The 21,513-nt window shown below is 37.5% G+C and overlaps 1 protein-coding gene across 3 annotated transcripts in view; it reads left to right on the forward strand.

Annotated features, from left to right (window-relative positions):
- Positions 1-21,513, forward strand: part of CEMIP2 (cell migration inducing hyaluronidase 2) — a 77,556-nt gene that overhangs the window by 9,455 nt on the left and 46,588 nt on the right. For all 3 annotated transcript variants that reach the window (XM_061200345.1, XM_061200343.1, XM_061200344.1), the window contains exons 2-6: positions 6,387-6,729; positions 10,867-11,007; positions 11,610-12,171; positions 15,801-15,970; positions 19,885-20,073. In XM_061200345.1, coding sequence (XP_061056328.1) covers positions 6,399-6,729; positions 10,867-11,007; positions 11,610-12,171; positions 15,801-15,970; positions 19,885-20,073 — 1,393 coding nt within the window. In that variant the 5' untranslated portion in view covers positions 6,387-6,398. The remainder of the gene's footprint in view (positions 1-6,386; positions 6,730-10,866; positions 11,008-11,609; positions 12,172-15,800; positions 15,971-19,884; positions 20,074-21,513) is intronic.

Below are 21,513 nucleotides of genomic sequence, written 5' to 3' on the forward strand. Positions count from 1 at the left end.
GCAGAAATCAATGCTGGTAAACTAACTCTGCAAAGTGTCTTATTTCTTGGGAATGTGCCAGACAGTTGCAGGTGCTAGTGACTCATCCTGATTTGGAGAGTTGAAGGACAGAGACAGAAGGGCTATGACAAGTGCTGGGTAATAATGGAGAATGTGTGAATGTGACAGTGTGAAGGCACTGTCCTGTTTAGAAGTCTCAGAGTATTCATTTCTTTGGGAGTCTGGTTACACAAAACCAAGCAGATCTCTGAATGAAAGTGAACTTATTTTTTTCCCCACCATCTGTCTATTTTCTCTCAAATAGCTATAGGAATAGACCTAGGATTTATGCTGAATTCCTTTGCAGTCATTGTTGTAGAAAAATGTGTTTTATCTTGTTTGGTCTGGGAATAGAATATGTAATAAAGTATATTCTGCTAAACTATGTATAAGAGAATTCCCCCTCTCCGAAACTCTCTGTTTTATCCTTTGCATTTGAAAATCTTTATATGAGAATATTGATCACACTTAAATATTTGACAGTTTGTGAAATTAAAGATCCTAAAAGTCAACTTTGCTAAGTTTGTTTCTTACTGAATAGTTTTGAATGATTGAGTTGTTGAGCTCATTGTTTATCAACTACAGACATAATCTGAATCTAAAACAAAACTAGATGAAACATCCTACCTCCTACTCCCCCGCCCCACACACAAAAAAAACCCAAACCTGAAAATCACCTTGATGTTATTCTCTCTTGTCCTTCTCTTAAAAATAGGAGATTGGAAGTTAGAACCATTAATTGAAAGTTCAAGGCCATTAGGAGCTGGTTAAGAATTTTGTTAGGTCATGATTACTAGTAATTATAAACAAAATTATCATTTGTTTTCATGATAATTCGCGAACACCTCTCTTTCCTGACATAATTTACTTTTATTTTTGCTGTGACTGAGCATACCAGTCAGTGTGGTACAAAGACCTACTAAGATCTTAATAAAAGGAAAAGTTTCCTTAGCCAGGTTTTGGCCAGTTGTACTGAAACTCTCAGAAAGTAGACTAATTTGTGGAACTGACCTTTAGGTTGGATACTGTTTCAAGAATTATGTCCTTCATCAAAGAAAGATAAACGTGAGGAGATCATGCCAGTTTCTTGACTGTTCCTACAAGCCTGAATTTTCCATTCAAAAATAAGTTTTTATACCAAGTGTAGGCAGGATTTAAAAGAACTTAAATGAGTCAAAAGTATTGCATTTTCATTAGGTGTTCAGTATGATGGGGCCAATATGCATGGCATAGCAGTGGGCTGTGGGACACCCCTACGTTGGGTTGGAGGGGCTGGATGATTTTGCACTATAGGGCAAGTGTCCTCAACCACTGTGTAAGTGATAAGCACTTGTGGTAGGCAATTGGCCTTCTGTATTAGTAGCTCAGCAGTAGAAAGAAAATGAAAACTCAGCCCTTTTAAAGAGTTCTTAGGAGTTTTGAATTAATTGCTGCTATCTCTGTATTGGGAAGACTTTTCCTTTGATCATAGCATTTATTTGCTGTCAGCATAACAATATAAAGTGGAATGGAACATTTCCTTTTTCCTAAGTACCTACTGCATTTCATAATGTGTGGTTAAAACTTACAAATATTGTGAAAAGTTGAACTTGTCTAGATGGTTTGCTGTTCTTTATCTTTAGAATTTCTATTTGCAGTTGTTAATAATACCCTTTTAGTCACCCACTAGATTGCATATTAGCATTTTGTAAAAATTAGTGCGTTGACTTTTTTGCTTGAAGTAGTAAATGTTCTCAATTTTTCCCAAATTAGGGCAACTAATATGGAAATTAGACAAATTTCCCAGAGCCTCAAGGATGTTGAAAAAGGAGTAAATGGGAAATTCCAATCTGTGTGTGTGTGTGTGTGTGTGTGTGTGTGTGTGAGAGAGAGAGAGAGAGAGAGAGAGAGAGAGAGGAGAGAGAGAGAGGAAAACAGTAAGTTCTAAGTTCAGTAAGCACTTACTGAGTTCCTACTGGGTGTAAGTTCCTGTGAGAATACCAAGAAGAGTAAGGTGTTGTCCCTGCTCTCAAGAGGCTTTTGGTCAACTGCAGGAGATGGACACGTACTTAAATTAACTGAAACATAAGGCAGAAAAACAGGCAGGGAACTTATTGTGGAATCCTGAGAAGCCTTCATGGATGAAATAGCACAGTATTTGAAAACTTTATAGGAGACTATCTCAGTTTTCTTAAAATCATGCCCCTTTTTAATAGGTCAAAAAACCCCAACTATGATCTCCTTTAATGTTGTTGAAATTTCAAAATAAATTACTTTCTGTGATTATTGTAATTTATAATCAAATTAATTAATTGAATACTCTTACCAACTGTAAGCCCCTCCCACAGTTACTGTTTGAGTTTATACACTCTTTTTATCCAAGAGAAGAATTTTATTTAAAATAACCACAAATTTTTAAGGTATTTTTTTTTGTGAGGGCAACTGAGAATTTGACAAAAGTACTAGATTTTGAATGCTACCCCTTTTTTCAACATTTGTGTATCTTTAAGTTGATATGATTTTTTCGTACTTTTAGTAATTTCTTTCATTATCTACTTTAAATTTTGCCTAAATTCCTGGTGCAAATTTTTAATTGCGTGATTTTGTTTTTAAATTAATTATTACCAAGCCTTTTGGGCTACTAGGTTTTTAATCATCCAGGAAATAAATACTCACAAGATAATTCTTCTAAGGAACAGCTAAATACCAAAAATTATGCTCCAAAAGCTTTGTAGAGTGTATTTCCAAATTTGATATCAATGACTTGGGTTATTCCTCATTTTGGATTGTTTGTCTGTGTTTAGGGGTTTAGCACAGTCCAAAATAACTCTTAAAATATATCTTAAAATACTGGTGTGTTCCTTCTGTATACTATGTGCTTTCCACTAGAAATACAGCCCTTTTAAAAATGACAGGTGATATAAACAAATTAACAGTATATTAAGTAAAAACTTCCATCTGTAGTAAAAATTTTAAAATGACACCTAATGCTAGCGTTGAATAAAGCTTGAAAGCCAGGGGAAACTCTTCATCCTCTTTCCTCTATTAGGTTTCTCCGTTGTTCTTGGGAACATAAACTAATGTTCAAACTAATGCTACCAGTAATAACAACCTTATGGACTGAGCAGCCTGGGAACCTATCACAGTATTTCATGATATTTCCTTGGTCAATTTCACTCTTCTTTCAAGCAAGTGATTTAAAATTGAATTTAGGACTCTATGTGTAATACTGTTTAACTTTTTATACTATTTCATTGACATAAATACTGTTAAAATAAATACTTGGAATAATTAAAAATAAATAAATCATAAAATTGAATTTAGGAATTGCATTTCTTGGGGATGCTGTATATCTTTTATCTTTATCCCCCATAGTCCCTACCACAATTCTCTAATGACAGTAAGAGCTCGCAATTGCTTATTGAATGAGTGAAATGACAATTTTTCCCCATGAATAATTGAAATCTAGCTAGCAATCAATATATTTTAAAGTAATTGATTTATAATACTACTAAAGCAAGCTCATAAATGTAAAGTGAAATCCTAAAGCAATGTATTTGTGTCTTATTAAAAAATTGTAATAAATTGCGAGGAAAATTGCATATTATTATTTTCTTGTAAATTTATTCTAACATAGTTTCAATAATGTGTTACTTAGGAAAATAATGATTGTATTTGTTGCTTATGTATTTACATGTTTTTCAGTAAAATAGAGCTAATGGACTCATAATATATAGAAAAATATATGTACAGTTTTGCAGAAGGGTCCTGGGGAAAACATACCATGATTATTTTTGATTTATTGATCCTGTTAGTTTGTGGCAGACACCATCTGAATTTTCATGTTAGGATACCATGTTGTGAATGTGAAGACAAATATTTTTCCCAGTGGGATGGTGACTTCATTTAGGCTCTCACTGCCTTTTTTCCTGTTGTTTTGGGTACATCTGGAGACATTATCTCCCACAAAAGGGGCCTCCAGGCTGTTAAGTAATAACAACCTTTCTCACCCTGAAACAATCAAGTATCAAGTGATTTCAGCTTCAAACAAAAGATTTCCACTCCCTTTCAGAGGAGATTATAGTCTGATTCCCCTCTCACCCTGGTGAGCCTGGCACTCAAGAGTATCTAGTTTAGTCCTTTCTTCTTAATAGATGATTATAAAGGGGTCTTTGTCATACTCTCTCATTTGTTCCAGCAGGATGTATCTATTATTTTGGTCTGCTGCTTGACACATAACAGCAGTTTCTTTAACAGCACCTTCGATCATGTTGTTCTCCCTTTGTCATAGAGCTTAAGCTTCATCTAAATAATTACTTTTGTTCAGAAATCAAACCCCACAAAGCAAGTGTTTTTGACAGACACACTCTGAGAATGTTCTTTGCCCCATGTAAAATCAGCATCAATTCCTGATTAGATTCCCTTTCTGTCCCCATTAATTTCCAGGTCATTTGGGTCCTGGGAACACTTATTTGTGGCTTCTTTAATGGCCACATTTTGTGTTTAATGGATTTGCTGTAGTTTAGAGTAGTTTGGAAGTATCCTTTTTTGTTGTTTTGGCAGAAGGTGAGGGGGATTAATTATAAGAGTATTGAATGAAGTCAGGTGACTCTGAGATGCTGCAGTTGTTAAGGAAGGGAAGTAATGAACATCATGTTTCTTATTTATCCACAGTTGCTGAAATAAGAACATTAAATGACAGCGCTTCTTTCCCTCCCTCCCTCCCTCCCTCCCTCCCTCCCTCCCTCCCTTCCTTCCTCCCTCCCTTCCTCCCTCCCTTCCTCCCTTCCTTCCTTCCTTCCTTCTTTCCTTCCTTCCCTCCTTCCACTCTTTCTCTTTTTCTCTCTCCCTACCTCCTAGCCTCCCTCTCTTTCTTTAACTTGGCAAAGTTACAGAGTAAGGTTTCATTCAAAACTTATTCTTTTATTTGAAAACTGGTAAATGCTTACTATAAAGAATATAGAAAGTAAAAAGGACTGCCATTTGGTGTGTATGTCAGCTTCTCTTAGATAAGAAAGAATCATGTAGAGTCTGGTAAACTTCTGCATGAAGAAGTTCTGAGAATATTAAGGTGCCCTTTCAGACTCTACACAGTTCTAGTTATACCCTTGCAGAACTGACTCTTTGAAATTATTGCCTCTCAATTGTTTTGGAAGACACATGAGTGTAACTGTTAAGAGCCTGAACTCTAGATTCAAAATTCTTGGGTTCAAGTCCTGGTTCTCTGTAAACTAGCGAATCAACTTTTCTAGTCCTCAGTTTTCTCATATGTAAAATGGGGATAATGGCACCTACTCATAGATTTGTCGTGTTAGATGAATACGACAAATTAAATGTATTAGATGAGTTAACACACGTAAGGTGTTTAGAACAGGGCCTGGCAGTAAGTGCTCTATGAATGTTAGCTATTTTTAAAAATCATCTTAACCATAATCTTTGAATGCTACTATTTTTTAAACAAAATTTGAGGATTTAAAGAAATAATATAGACTTTCTTATTAAATGAATTCACAGTCTGTTAAGTGATAACATGGTTAAAAATAGTTCAGTTGCTTTACAAGGAGATAAATTTTGTGGAAAAATTAGACACCTAAACATGCATGCTTGCCTACTGGAACTTGTTAGGGCCACCTTATGGTCTTCATATGACACATGGACTCCAACTTCAATTTGAAGAAATTTACAGTAATGATACTCAAGGTGTGACCACCTGCTTCAGTGTCACCAAGGTACATTTTAAAAATGTGAACTCCAGGGCACTCTTTCCACCAAGTGAGCCAGAATCACTGGGGTGGAGAGCCTGGGAATCTACATTTTTAACAAGATTCCCTGGTGATTCTTATGCACAATTGAGAACAGTTGCCACAGAACAGTGGCTCTCAACCTAGATGCTCATTAGCGTCACTTGGGAGGCATTTAAAAGATACAGATGCTTGGCTCCTGACTTAATTTTGGGAGTGTGGCACTGGGCATTAACGTTAGTGGGTGATTATAATGTGCAGGGTGGAAGAGCCATGGCATTAGAAGACGATTAGTGAAGGTGATTGTTGACATAGTTTATTATACCAGGATGTAAGCTGACTTGATATTTTCAAAAAGTCATTACAGTGGTTACCAGGGACTGGGGAGAAGGGGGGAATGTTATTGCTTAATGGCTATAGAGTTTCTGTTTGGGATGATGCAAATGTTGTGGAAATGGATGGTTGTAATGGTTGTACAACATTGTGAATGTGCTTAATGCCACTGATTTTACATTTAAAAATGGTTAAAATGGTAAGCTTCATGTTATGTATATTTTACCACAATACTAAAAAAAAGCCATTACAATTCTCACATTTCTGAGCCTTAATTTTCTTTTCTTTTCACAGTGACAGTATATCATGCATGCCACTAATTCCAGGGGCCACCCCCCTGCTTTCCTGCAACCTCAGAATGGAAACAGCCATCGCTCATCTGGCTATGTTCCAGGGAAGGTTGTCCCACTGCGTCCCCCTCCTCCTCCAAAGAGCCAAGCTTCAGCCAAATTTACCTCTACCAGACCGGAAGCCCGGGCCACCTTTGCTTTCTCATCTGAGGAACAACAAGCCCAGAGAGAAAGCCGAAAGCAGAAGAGGCACAAAAATACTTTCATTTGCTTTGCTATTACTAGTTTTTCATTTTTTGTTGCACTTGCAGTCATTTTAGGAATATCCTCAAAATATGCTCCAGATGGTAAGTGCGTATGTGTGCATGTGTGCATACAGAACCCATTCTAGGAGAAGAAAGAAGGGAAGGAAATAGTAGAATAAATTCTGAAAAATCTTTTGTTATTTTAACTTGGCTCTAGCTTACTAATATATAATTAGATAATATGAGGTGTATCTTCTTATGAATGAGAGCAATTGTTAAAGGAATCCACTGGAAATGATAAAATTAAAGGATTGCTCTTCCTTTCCATTTTCCCACTTTGTCCCAGGACTCAAGACTTTCTTGGAGCATTTCTTTTCAAAATAGTAATTTTAAGAGTCTTTATTGAAATCCTGTGGTAGCACAATTTCATCTTTTGTGGTAGGTATGATTTTCAGACTGGCACAAGTTTTTAGTAATAAAAATTACTAAATGCAGTGATAAAGTATATTTAATTGAAAAAAAAGTGAAAGTGATAAGATTTGTGTTCTGCCATTTGAAACCAGTTGGGGAGACAGTTCCAAAAGAGAAGCTTCCAATATTTTTGAGGAACAAGGTATATCCTTAAAGAAAAACATCCATTAGTAGGTATAAGTTCTGATACACTTGTCTTCATAGTTAAACATCATTTAGGGAGATTTTAATTTCTTAAATGGCCTTTGCTTTTCAAGTTGGTAATATAGCAGTACTTTGAATGATTTTGAAAAGTTTATTGTCAGTCAACCTCAATATAGTACCAATGAAGAATGGCCTCATAATATACCCTATCCGTCTCTCTGAAAATCAAAGGGCTCAGCACTATGGAGAAAGCAGACCAGGCCACTGGATTGGCACCATACTGGTCTGCATTTTTTTTTATAGTCTGCAACAGATTTTTGTTGAATTAGTGCCTCCTTAAATGGGTATAATGTTTGAGAAGCATTTTACCAGTTATAAGACTTAGAAATATTAGTTTATTTAGTTTTCATGGGTGATTTAGGGGTCTTATAGACTTTAAGGTTTTGGGGGGAGGTAATATCAGTACTTCTAAGAAAAGAGACCTAAAGTAAGAGAGATGTTCATTCAACATCTTTGTTGGCCAAGCCAGTAGACCACATAAAGAACTTGCAACTTTGCTTTCCATTGCACATAGCATTGACTTTCTCTCCCCTTTTCTCCAGAGGAATAACCAAATTCACTGCTGTTGATTCATTCTTTCCAAGTAATCTACAGTAAAGGGATGCTAGATTATGGAAAATCAGAGCTGAAATCTGTGGCTTTAATTGGTGTTTTCATATTCCAGCTAAGACATTGAATTGCTGATGTGGTTCCTTGAATCAACATCGTTTAGTTTCACATTTTGGCAGTATAAGGCCAGAATATCAGTGGAAAGATCTGGTATGCTGAAATATTTCAGGATCAGCCTCACTGTGGTTATTGCTGTTGTGTAACTTTGATAATGCATCCACTACTCAACAAATGGGTAGCTGAGAAGGTGGGGCTAGCTAAGCTATTTTTTTGATGCTTTCTGCAGACTATATATTTTCTCATTAAGTGTACTTTACTGGAAAAAAACAGACTGGAATTTTTGGTGATAAAAAATTTCTAATGAAGCATGCTTTCCTGGGGAATAATTATAAACAATTAAGAGGAATTATATAACTATTATAGTAGGCTCTAGATCTTTTGAGACTTAGATTCCTTCGGGATTTCCTTCTGTACCTGGGTACAGTGCTTGTTACCTGGGGCCTACATTTGCTTATGATATCATGGAGCATTCCAGCTAAATGTTTTATGGGTAGAGAGGGAGGTAGAAGAAAAGCTCAAGAAATCCTCAGAATGAATTCAAGACGTGTTTTGTTTCTTCGATGGGAATAAAAGTTTAAGGATTATTCTTAGTATAATAGTGATGATCATTGATTTATCAGAATTAAATATCAATGATTATGAAACTGCTAGGAGAAGAACTAATTCCATGAAATAATTGCCAAGGTCTTAGCTAGTGGGACTAATTTTAACTGTAGTGGTTATTATCACCTCAGAGAAAGCGTGAGCCAACATGAATGCTTAGAAATAGATGCTTGCATTAGTGGTGTGCAAGTTCAAAATGAGGAATCACAATTTTCTTCCTATAAAAAATTATATCTTTGTTATGTACCCAGTGTCTCTACTTTTTCTCATATTATCCCCCAACATATACCTTCCACCTTCATATGATTTGCAAGCATATCCTGTCCATTCTTATCTTTGCTTAGTTTAAATGTAGGCTATATCTTGGTATTCTAAATGAGCAACCAAATGGACTTGGATAGTAAGGGATATTTGTATCACTGGTATTCTTATCTCCCCTTCATGCTCCTCTTATTTAAATACTATCCACCCTTTGGGGATCTATGTCTAGTGTCATCTGCTCCATTGAAGCTGCATCAGTTACTCTAGCCCCACCCCTCCTTTCTGTGAGCTCTTTTGCATTTAAAGTAGCTACCACATTGTTCAGTATTATTTCATACACGGCGGCTTTTTCTCCCAAGCTAGATTATATGCTCTGAGAGCTGTGAGCTCATTCTAAATTTTATAAATTATATACTTTATAAATTTTACACTATCTAGTCCAGAGTGGACAAATTGATCCTCAATAACTACCTGGTCATTAGTTGGTCAAAATTGGTGTGATTTTTTTCCTCTCTTTTCTTCCAAATTATAGCAGAAACTAAATGTCTCATGCATTAAATAGCTGTGGCAATGCAAAATACTTTTATGTTTTCTTCATCATCTATTCAAGAGGCAAATTCTTTTTTTTTAAACAGTCCATTTATTTTTTATTTTATTATTTAAAATTAATTAATTAATTTATTTTTGGCTGCGTTGGGGCTTCGTTGCTGAGCGCGGGCTTTCTCTAGTTGTGGCGAGTGGGGGCTGCTCTTCGTTGTGGTGTGCGGGCTTCTCATTGCGGTGGCTTCTCTTGTTGTGGAGCACGGGCTCTAGGCCCACAGGCTTCAGTAGTTGCGGCACGCGAGCTTCAGTAGTTGTGCATGGGCTCAGTAGTTGTGGCTCACAGGCTCTAGAGCGCAGGCTCAGTAGTTGTGGCGCACGGGCTTAGTTGCTCCGCGGCATGTGGGATCTTCCCGGACCAGGGCTCAAACCCGTGTCCCCTACATTGGCAGGTGGATTCTTAACCACTGTGCCACCAGGGAAGTCAATTCTTTTTTTTTAACATATCTTACACGTTACTAACGTACTATGTACACTATACACATCTATTTTTTTTTAAAGAAATATTTATTTATTTATTTATTTATTTCCGCTGCGCCAGGTCTTAGCTGTGTGCAGACTTCTTAGTTGCGGCATTGCGGCCTCCGGACTCTTAGTTGCGGCATGCATGTGAGATCTAGTTCCCCTACCAGGGATCGAACCCAGTCCCCCCTGCATTGGGAGCACGAAGTGTTACCCACTGTACCACCAGGGAAGTCCCTCAAGAGGAAAATTCTAATTCTAGTAAAGAAATGCTACAAGGAAAGTAAACCTCATTTCTTAAAGGGGAACTTCCATATCACTCAACTTGCTGAGTAATCTAGGGTTTGGCTTCTCTAATCTGCCGTTTCCTCATCTCTGAAAATGAGAAGTCATTCTTTGGCCATTTGGCTCTTGCAGCTTTGCTGGGAAAGTGTACATGTCTGAAGATAGTGATGTTTATCAGCAGCTGCCTTTGGAATGAAAGAAGTGCTATTATCACCTACTTTATGATTCACTGTGCATAGGAAGGAACCTGGGAAGACCTAATATACATATTGCTTAGCAATTTCTATTTTTTATTTATCAGTGTGTTGTGAACATATTTTCTTTTCTAAAACGGCTTTCTAGAGTGGGTCCAAGAACAATTCAGAGTTTTGCCTCTTACTGTTGATTTATTTCCAGAGTAGATAGTTCAGGCGAACTCTGTTTTCACCTTGTGGACTCTGACCCAAACTAGAGGATGGCGACTTGGTTTTGTGATGAAACCTTTTTTATATGTTGAGGAAGTAAAGGATTTGACACATCTCTGCTTGGTGGGATGGATGGGACTTCCATCCTTATGGAAGGAAATTAAAATATGTTAGCCCATTACTTGCAGGTTGCAATAAATGATGGTAGTACTTGGATTTGGCTAAAGGTATTTTTGCATATTGTTGGTTAATGGGATATCGATGTTGCATTGTTTTATAGAGAATTGCCCAGATCAAAACCCCCGTCTCAGGAACTGGGATCCAGGACAAGATTCTGCAAAACAAGTTGTTATCAAGGAGGGAGATATGTTCCGCCTGACCTCAGATGCCACAGTGAATTCTATAGTCATTAAGGATGGAGGTAAGTAGCGGTCCCTGTCTATGGGAACAGCAAGGTTGCTCTTTACTACAGGGCAACGTTTGATGTTCTGTATGTAGAAAACTATTCTTAGCTTTTAGGATGTGGTGTCACTCTAACCATGGAGACAGGAAAAGTTCCTAAGGTAGAACAGTAGAATTCAAGAGCTGGAAGGGCCTTAGAAATCACTCAAGTCAAGACCCTTGATTTATAGAAAAGGGAATAGTCCAGAAGGTCATCTCTCATAGCTAAATCTTTGTTACAACTATGGACAGTGATGAGAGAGTTAATGTGGGTTAACATATGTGAAAGTGAGATTCAGATTGGTGGAGTCTTAGATATTTTTCTAGAAATGGTTTACCTTTAAAGTGAATTGATTGAAATTCATACACATGGGCATTTTTAGGGTGTTGAGATATGAACTCTCCATTTCTTCGTTTAATATGTTTTGAAAACAGGTTCAATTTTCTAAGCAGACTTCTAGTAAATTCTTTTTCCCAACTTAAATGCGGAAGTGCTTTTTTCCCCTCTTAAGATGAAATTTATTTCTCTGTACCTCAGAAAGATGTTTCAGAAGTTGGCTTACTTAGTGTTATTCCCTGCAGGACTGCTTGTATTTGGGGATGATAAAGATGGATCCAGAAATATTACTTTGAGGACTCGTTACATCCTGATCAAGGATGGTGGGGCGCTTCATATTGGAGCAGAAAATTGCCGCTATAAATCCAAAGCGACAATTGCCTTGTATGGCAAGTCAGATGAAGGTGAAAGTATGCCAACATTTGGCAAAAAATTTATTGGTGTGGAAGCCGGCGGGACACTGGAATTACACGGGGCACAGAAGGCATCGTGGACGCTGTTGGTGAGAACTCTGAATTCCTCAGGCTTGACCTTTGGCTCCCATGCCTTTGAAAAGGACTTTTCCAGGGGCCTCAATGTGAGGGTCATTGACCAAGACACAGCCAAAATTTTGGAAATTGAGAGGTTTGATACCCACGAATACCACAATGAAAGTAGGCGACTTCAGAAATTCCTGAGAGACCAGGATCCAGGACGGATTGTTGCCATAGCTGTTGGAGATTCAGCAGTCAAAAGCCTCTTACAAGGAACCATACAAATGATCCAGGACCGGCTGGGAAGTAAGCTGATCCAAGGACTGGGCTACAGGTGGGCATACATATCTCTTTACTTTCCTTCCTGCTATGTATTAGCATCTGTGTCTGTGTGAGAGGAGAGCGGGATGGAGAAAGAAACAAAACACTTCACAGTCTGACTTCCGGGGCCAGAATGGCCACTACCATTTGGAAGTCTGGTTGCCTCTTGCTTTGAACTGGAGGACAGAAGACTGTTTACAAAGTTCTTTTCTTGGCTTTGGTTTATGAAGCACTTTGTGAACCTTAGCATTGGGCTTGTGAAAAATTAAGAACAGAAACGTACTGAAAAGCAATCAGGCAGTTTAAGGAGATTGACTTCCTTCTTTTATTATCTTCTGAAGATCATATGAAACTCAGGCTAATTGAGGCACCTTATGAGTTGAAAGGTTAGGGCCCAATTCCGTGCTAAGGTGTAAAAGTTGTCTGAAAAGATTGAGGAGGGGTGGAACATGCACAGTTTTCTTTTTCTTTCTTTCTTTTTTTTTTTTTTTTTTTGAATCCTTTAATTTGAATCTGATTGGCACAGGCCTCTGGGGCCCTGGTACATGTGAGGAAGCACAAGTTGGAGGGCTACGAGGTTCATCCAGATAGTAGGATTCATTCCTACAATTTATTCTTGTGTTCTTATACCATAGTCTAGTTAATCATGATTTCCTAATGCAGTTCTGGGTTCTGGGGAAGCAGCTGGCTCAACAATTAATTCAAAAAAAAACAGAAGTTTTAATTCTGCTTACTGTTCACAATAAAGTCAGGGAATATCTGCAGTGAAAAGCAAGAGGACTTCAAAACTCCCATGTTGAAATGATCTAGTTATTATTTTTTTCCTTTGATGGTTGGTTGATCTAGTTATTATTTTTTCTTTGGTCAGTGTTGGAATGGAATATTATCTATAGATATTGTAGAGAAAGTTAAGAAGACAAAAATTAGTGAAGAAAAAGCATCTGTAATGTTCTTAAAATGCGTTTTACTCACCCAGGGAATATTTAGGGGATTCTAAGCGCCGGGTACCCATAGATGCTTAGATGAAAGGACACTGTTTCAGAGTCCTCTTTTAATCTGGTGGATAAACAGAGACCTAAGTAGAAAGGGATCATACAATGAGACACTTAGTGCAGCTACAGGGTATGATGGGAGTGCAAATAGAAGGAGCCTTGGGGAATCAGTAGAGGCTTCCCAAAGGTGAGAAGCCCGAGGGAAGTTTAGGAGTATACTGTGTAGGCTGTAGAGAAGGAGGGCTTAGAGGTGGTTTTTTTTGGGGGGGGGAGGGTGGTGGTGATTTAATTAAATATTATACATATACAGAAAAGTGCTAAAAACAAGAATGTAGAGTTTAATGACTTATCACCATGTGATATCGGGGTAGCTACCACCCAGATCAAGAAAGAGAACGTTGCCAGTGTCCTGGAAGCCCCCATCCTATCCCATCCTGTTCACTGACCACTCCCTCTGTTCACCAAAGGTAAACCACTCCCCTGGATTTGTGGAGAACACTCAAGTTCAGGTTTGCCTGTCTTTGAACTTCATATAAATGGAAGCAGACAATATGTTATATTTTGTGTCTGGCTTCTTTGCTCAGCCTCGTTATTGAGTGTCATTTATGTTGCATAAACGACATGCATGGGTGCATGCAGGTGCATGCAGGGTGGCTTATTTTCATCGTTGTTTATTTTCTGTTGTATGACTATAGCACAGTGTATTTACTGCTGGACATCTGGGTGCTTGTCCAGTTCGGACCTCTCTTATAAAATGTGCTTCTCTGAGTGTTCTTTTATCCATCTCTTCATGCTCATGTACACATATTTCTATAATTTATAGACCTATGAATGGAAGTGTGGTCTGTTCAAAGTCAGACACCTACTTTGTTTCACTATCCAGTAATACCGGAGATTACAACTTTTGTTTCTTTATGTCATTATTGTTCTAGGTTTGTGTGTTCATTAGCTATGAATATTTTGTTTGACTTTTTTTGGGTTCCTCTCCCTACTGTTTCTAAATTCCCTTTAGAATTTAGAAATATTGCTGCTGATTTGATGGAGGAATTAGAGTTGTGATCCTTTGCCAACATTCCATTGCATTGACATTATCTCCAGGGTACATAAACATGCCCCTTTGAAGATAATGTTCTGGCATGCTGAAATTTTCCTCAAGTGGAGGAGGGAAGTAGGAGTGTTTTGGAGATCATATCAATAGAATAGAACATTGTTTTATAGTTGCTGAGGCAGTTCTGGTAAATAAAGGAAGCCTCTGATATTCTTCCTCTTCCCTCTCACACAGGAGATAATAAATTGAGACATTCTTCGTTTGATTCTTTCTGCTGTATCAAGGAATATAAATAGAGCTATAAAGCACAGTCGGCCAAAGAGTAGCTAATCCACGCAGGGGTGGGTGTAGAATCTGTAAGGTTGTAGGCATGCTTTGGTTAACTTTCATCCGTGAATATCCAGCCATCTGTCTAGCATAGATTACATTTGGCTTTTTTTTTTTTCTACAGTAGGAAGTTGACATTTTTCTTCTCATGTTTTAAACCAGGAGTCTTAAGGCAAATTTTCTGACTTTTTATCTTTCTTTTTTTTTTGATTGATTTTGCCACAAGCTTGAGCAAAGTCCCTGGGATGTTTATCACAGTATCACAGAAATAAAATGGTGTTTTTCAAACGTACTGCTTTCAACAAATAGATATAAAGCATGTAAAAATTTAAATCTATTGGATAGTGATTCTACGGTTTTAATTTAAGAATATTAAGAAACCAATAATTGAGTGGTGCTCAGCCTTGTTTGCATACATGAGATCTTAAAAAAAATCCCACGCCCAGGGCCCACCCTACATCATTTACCTCAGGATCTCTGAAGGCTAGGACACACCCCCCTGCAATTTGTGCAGTTAAGGTTGATACCTAAGGCTCTAACCTCTGACCTGTGACTCAGAGGTTCTCAGTGTGGTTCCCAGACCAGCAGCATCAGCATCACTTGGGAACTTGTCATAAATGCAAATTCTATGGCCCCGCCTCAAACAATCAGAAGGTGGGGCCCAGCAATCTGATTTAACAAGCCCTCCAGGTGATCCTGATGCCTACAGAGTTTGAGAACCACTGCTCTAACTTGGTGGTTCTCCAGTGTGGCTGCACAATCGTGGCATCTGGGGAACTTTAAAAACAGACTAATGCCAGGCCCCACCTGTAGAGATGTTGTTTGCATCAGCGAGGGCTGGGTCTAAGCATGGATGTATTCCTAAAGCTCCGTGTGATTCTATTATGCAGCTAGATTTGAGAACATAGCAGAGAGGAGAGTGGAAAAGAGAGCAGGTAATAATCATTTAAAAAGAAATGGGTTTGTGCCCAGAATGATATAGGAATGAAATGGGTGTGCATTGAGGAAGGAAGTCAATGATTAATTGAAGTCATAGTCATCAGTGTTTCACCTGTTACAGAGCTGGACAAACAAGGATTTAAAATTCAGGTGCATTTTCTTCTGTGATGTCAGTTATTTCAGTCAAGTTTGGACTTGCAACCACACATGGAAAAAGAGGTGGAGGGATTGACAAAAATGAAATAGAATTAACAGCACCTGTCATAACATCTGTGTCGGGGATTTGGGTCAGTACCATGACAAATAATCAAATGCACCTGCTTATTTTCCTTCTAGGCAAGCTTGGGCTTTGGTTGGTGTCATTGATGGTGGAAGTACTTCTTGCAATGAATCTGTGAGAAACTATGAGAATCATAGTAGTGGAGGAAAGGCTCTTGCCCAAAGAGAATTTTATACTGTGGATGGTCAGAAGTTCTCTGTGACTGCTTATAGTGAATGGATTGAAGGTAGGCGAGTACAGTTTATACTCTTGTAAGACATTGGTAAGTATTGTGACAGATTTTTTTTTTAAAGTGGTATTGTATTCAAATGACAGTCTGTTTAGATTTCTCAACTGGTTAAAGATGAAACTTATAGTTTCCCTACTGTACATAATCTTTTAGACTCAAGAGTTTTTTCTGGACTAGAAAATGATCTAGTTTAGGCACCCCCCAATTGGACTTTTGTTCTTCATTCTTGAGTCATATGGTGTAGTTAATGGATTTGCTTCCTGGATTTGGTACCAGTTGAACCAATCTGGATGTGATCGGGTGAGCTGTCTTTGGTTATGTTCTGTGACAGTGAAATGATCTTGTACTTTAGATTTTCTCGTTACATAGACGTGTTGGCAAATGTTACCTTTGAACACATGCTGTATAAACAAATTACTCATTTTCTTAGCAATTTTTCCTTGATAATCCAGCTACTACATTTATCTTATGGACAAATTGGAAAACACAGAAAAGTACAAAGTTAAAATTAATGTTTAACCCTATCATTCAGAGTTAATTAGCACTCTTCAATCTATGTTGCCTCCCCTAGTGTTCATTTTGTTTTAACCTGCTTTCCTCTCCTTAAATAATGTATTGTAAAGTTACCTTAGGTCTTTACTTTTTCTTCAGCATATTTTAAAAATAATAATCCACCTTTTAGAAGAACTATCATGTCTAGCACTGATGCTCTGATTTTTTTCTCTTAAGGATGTTCACTGCAGAATTTCTGTACTTAACCGACTTTGCTGCTAGATTTTTTTGGCTCCAGGTAGATAGGCAGCCTTCTGTCTGTGCTTGCCCACCAGCTTTTTTTTCCAACCAAAATTAATGTGAAATGAGTCATTAAAAAGTGCTTTATTACATCTGTAATTAGCCAGAAAGGTTTATTTTAGACTGAGCTTATAACTCTGTTTTGAGCAGCACTGTAGCAAAGTATTCACTGAAAAGGATTTCTGGAGACAGAATGCCTGGGTTCATATCCCAGCTCTTTTACTTACTATATGATGATGGGCATGTGACTTTAACTTCCTAACCCTCAGTTTCCTCATCTGAAAAATGGGGATAATAATGGAAACTACCACATAGAGCTGCTGTGAGTATCAAATGCGAAGAATATGAAGTTTTTTAGCACAGTGTATATAGTAAGCACTAAATAAAGGTTAGCTATTTTAACAATAATGCAAACATGACCTGGGTGTATTTTGTGTCCTTGTAATTAAAGAGAGAACGTCTTTTGCTTTAAAACAGAGTTCCTGGTATGTAACAGGGACTTTCACATGTTCCATCTAAGCAGCCTTCTGAGTCTGAGGTGAGGAGATGGTTTCTATTATGGATAAGGAACCTGGAATCAAGCCTTAGCTTTCTGCCTCCAAGACTACTGCTCTTTTGACCACGTCATGGTTGCCTCTGGCAAAAAGCATAGGTAGATGAGAAGTATTTCTAAGCAGGAAATTGGGCCTGCATGAAGAGTTTAGTGGAACTGCTTCCAGGGAGACTCCAGGCAGAGAATAACACTGACAAACCTTGAGTCAACATTTCCTTTGTGGGAAATTTTGCTTTCATTTCCACATTACCAATGACTCCTCTCTTCTGGAAGAGGATACATTCTAGCTGTCTACTGTAGGATATTGTTTGTATTCTATGTTCTCAGTGGCTCCTATTTTCTGGAAGAGGTAGAAATTGTCTCCAGGAAGCAAGGAGGATAAAACTTACGTCCTTTCATACTTCCAATTCAGTAGTGCTAATAGGAGATATCTCAGGTAGGATTTTCTTCTACAGCCAGAAAAAAATGAGGAATAATCGAACAATACAGATATTTTCCATGTAACCTAGCTTTTTTTTTTCTTTAAACAGAAACAAATTCTGATGGTCTTTTAAGCCAAAACTTATTTATCTAGAAATCTTTTTTAAAGCATTATTGAAATTTTATATGAAAAAATTAATGTTTCTTAGTTGTTCTTTTTTTAGATAATTCTTTTTGGTAAAATCTGAAATTTGGGGTAGTGATTGTCATTGCTACCATGAGGTTTTTGTTTACCTTTGCTTTTAACCTGCCTGTTTTGATTCTTGGGAAGGCGGAATGATGTAGAGTTTAGGAAATTGGACTCTGGAATTAAATTAGCATTCATTTGTGGGCTCTATCATTTTTCAGCTGTCAGTCAGACTCCTTGACCTTTGGTTTCTTTATCTTTAATGCATATAATAGTTCCTATATCTCAAAGTTTTTTTTTTTGTTTTTTTTTTTAATTTTATTTATTTATTTATTTACTTATTTATGGCTGTGTTGGGTCTTTGTTTCTGTGCGAGGGCTTTCTCTAGTTGCGGCAAGTGGGGGCCACTCTTTATCGCGGTGCGCTGGCCTTTCACTATCGCGGCCTCTCTTGTTGCGGAGCACAGGCTCCAGACGCGCAGGCTCAGCAATTGTGGCTCACGGGCCTAGTCGCTCCACGGCATGTGGGATCTTCCCAGACCAGGGCTCGAACCCGTGTCCCCTGCATTGGCAGGCAGATTCTCAACCACTGCGCCACCCAGGGAAGCCCTCAAAGTTGTTCTGATGAAAAGTTGTTATGTATGTGAAATCCCACAACTGTTAGCTATCGTTATTGTTAGAGTTATTATTATTATTTAGACAGAATTCCATTATAGGCTTTAGTATTTATATGCAAGAAACATATAAAAAAAGAAAACACTTTACATTTATTAGGTTCTTTTTTTTTTCTTTTTTTTTTTTTGGTGCTTTGTAGAAACAGGAAAACATGGTGGATCAGAGTCTAAAGGAGCAGAATTCAAGACTTGCTCAGGTTAGGTTTTATCAGGATATCCTCAAGACTGTAAGGATATTTGTGTTACTCTTTGTGCCTTGCCTAAATTTCCCTCTTTTTTATTCCCCTAACTTGAGTAAATGAGTTTTTTTTACTCCTTTCATCGACTTTTAGAGTCAGTATCTTAAAGTAGCCCCAGAGTAGTTTGCCAGTTAATTAGAAGAATGATAGTGAAATACAGTTAGTAAACAGATACCTTTGAAATGTGGTGTTTTCCCACATTTCCATGTTTTCCATAGCTTCCATCTATTCCATATTCATTTGCATTAAATCACTTTTTGAACCATGACAGATTATTTCATGGACAGTTTAGAAGCAGGAAACACTTCTTCACTTGGTTGCATGTTAAAGAGTATAAGTTATGGAGATGCTGGATCAACTTTTCAGTTTTCATCTGCCTAGTTGGGAACCAACTCTGAATTTCAAAAGGAGGTATTAGGAGAGATCAATAATTAGTAGTCCCTGGATTGCAAGCCTGACGTTATCCCAGGAAAGGAGCTGAGTTGGACTGGGGCACTATCATGTGGCCTTTAGGTCACATTGCAGATAATAGTGGGAATACTCATCCCTTCAGTAGACATTTATGAGTCTGCACTATGAGACAGAGCAGTGAATACACAGATGCATGTACTTTGCTGCCTTTACTGATGTAGCTTCCAAGGAGGTGAGCTGTCTTCCCATTGGAATGATATGAATCATACCAGAGAGAATATCAGAATGAGAATACCGGAGATAAAGGTTACTTCCAGCAAGGATGTTTGGGAAGTACTTAAAGGTTCGCCTGAACTTTATCAGATGAATAGTATCTTGGTTGACGAATTAAGAGTGGAAGGATGCTGTAGATAAAGACTAAAGGATGAAAAAAGGCACAGAAATGAGAGATTGCCTAAGGCAAGCTTTTATTCTTAATATTAAGATTATGTGTGTGCTAATGTCCTGTCTCGTCCTGTGCATGGATCAAATTGAAGCATTGCTGACTTGTGTTTATTTTAACTTTTGATTTGTGAGTCAGTGAGGGGGTTGATTTTAGAAAAAAAAAATCACTTTCGTTCTTGCTTTTTGGTTTAGGTGTTTCTCTTTCAGGTTTCCGGGTAGAGGTCGTGGATGGAGTGAAACTTCATCTGCTGGATGACGTTAGTAGCTGGAAACCTGGAGATCAGATTGTGGTCGCAAGCACGGACTATTCCATGTACCAAGCAGAGGAGTTCACTCTTCTCCCCTGTCCCAAGTGCAACCGCTTCCAGGTCAAAGTCAAAGGTATCAGACTGCTCAGAAGGCTTCTTGGGAAACACTCTTTTTGAGATATGACTCCTGGAATTCTTTGTTTTCCCTTCAGTCGTCATCATCATCATCATCTTCATCAATATTGAAGTTATTAGCAGTGGGGTGCTTTGAACACTAGAGTCCCAGAGGATGTTAGATAAAAGTAGTCATTGGGCAATAATGTTGCTGTTAATGATGTGTTATAGGCAAATCAGTGTTTTTGTGCCAGTTTCTATGTTAAAAAAAAAAAGATGCAGACTAGATGGATTGATTTCTTTTTTCAAGATCCTTTCCAACTTCTTTCTTATTAATTTTCCACTATTAAATAATAGTAAACCAGATTCATTTTTTAATAGAAGTCTTTCTTTTTTTAATTAAAAAAATGAAACTCATGGTTTTTGAGTGTCTACTTTCTTGGCAAAAAGTAGATCTCACTAATATATTTAAAATGGAACCAAAAAGGTATTTTCATAAAACTACATTTCCTATCATAATCTTGAATAATATATTTTTTGAGAGAGAGCAATGTACAATAAGATTCTTACTGTAAACTGTGTTTATAAAGGATGACTGACATTTACCAGGTACTTATTTTGAGCCTAGTAATAGGCAAAGCTTCTTCCTTCATTGCCTCAATTATGGGATTCATTGTGCATTTCACTCATTATAGTTCCTTGCTTCTGTAATAAAAATTATACATTTATGATATAAAACAAAATAAAAACAAAACAAAATAATTTATAGTAACTATTTAATAAGTACTCAATGGGTAATTTAGAGCTTTGAAGGTTAAAGGAAAATTTTTTGCTTTAGAAAAAAATGGGATTGGCCCACTTAGCAGTTTTTTCTTGTTTCATTCAGTGTTGTACTTTTCTTTCTTGACAATACAGGGCATAAGCAGAAAACAAAAAGCTAAAAAACCATGATACGATCTGGCATTAATTTCATTTGGAAATTCCCACTCTTGTTAACAAGTCTACATGATAATGAGTCTCCATAATCTCAACTCCTTGATTTATTTGTATTTTTCCTTCCTGAGTTTATATAGTAAAGATCAGATAAAAGCTCGTTCTTAAAGTGTTTCTAAGCTTCCAATAAAGGTGGGAATTTAAAAGTGCATAATAATATTACAATAAGAAGTGGGAAAGGAAAGATGGTTATTTCTGTACTGTTAATGTCCAAGTGCAGATTACTTTAGCTTTGAAGTAGAAGCAAAAACAACTTGACACTCTGTTATCAACATGTACAAAACCATTCGTTTTCCTAGATCCAACATGCATCTGGGTCTTCATGTGTCCTCAAGGGAGTAGAACAAGAGCACATGGACAGGAAGCAGAGCGAGAGAGAGACAGCATGGATTCTTAGTTAGATTCCAGATTATTGGTGCTGTTCAAGAGAGGACTGAACTACTTCAGGGAGGAGTAAGCTCTCTGT

This window comes from Eubalaena glacialis, chromosome 9, assembly GCF_028564815.1.
Source record: "Eubalaena glacialis isolate mEubGla1 chromosome 9, mEubGla1.1.hap2.+ XY, whole genome shotgun sequence".
NCBI lineage: Eukaryota > Metazoa > Chordata > Mammalia > Artiodactyla > Balaenidae > Eubalaena > Eubalaena glacialis.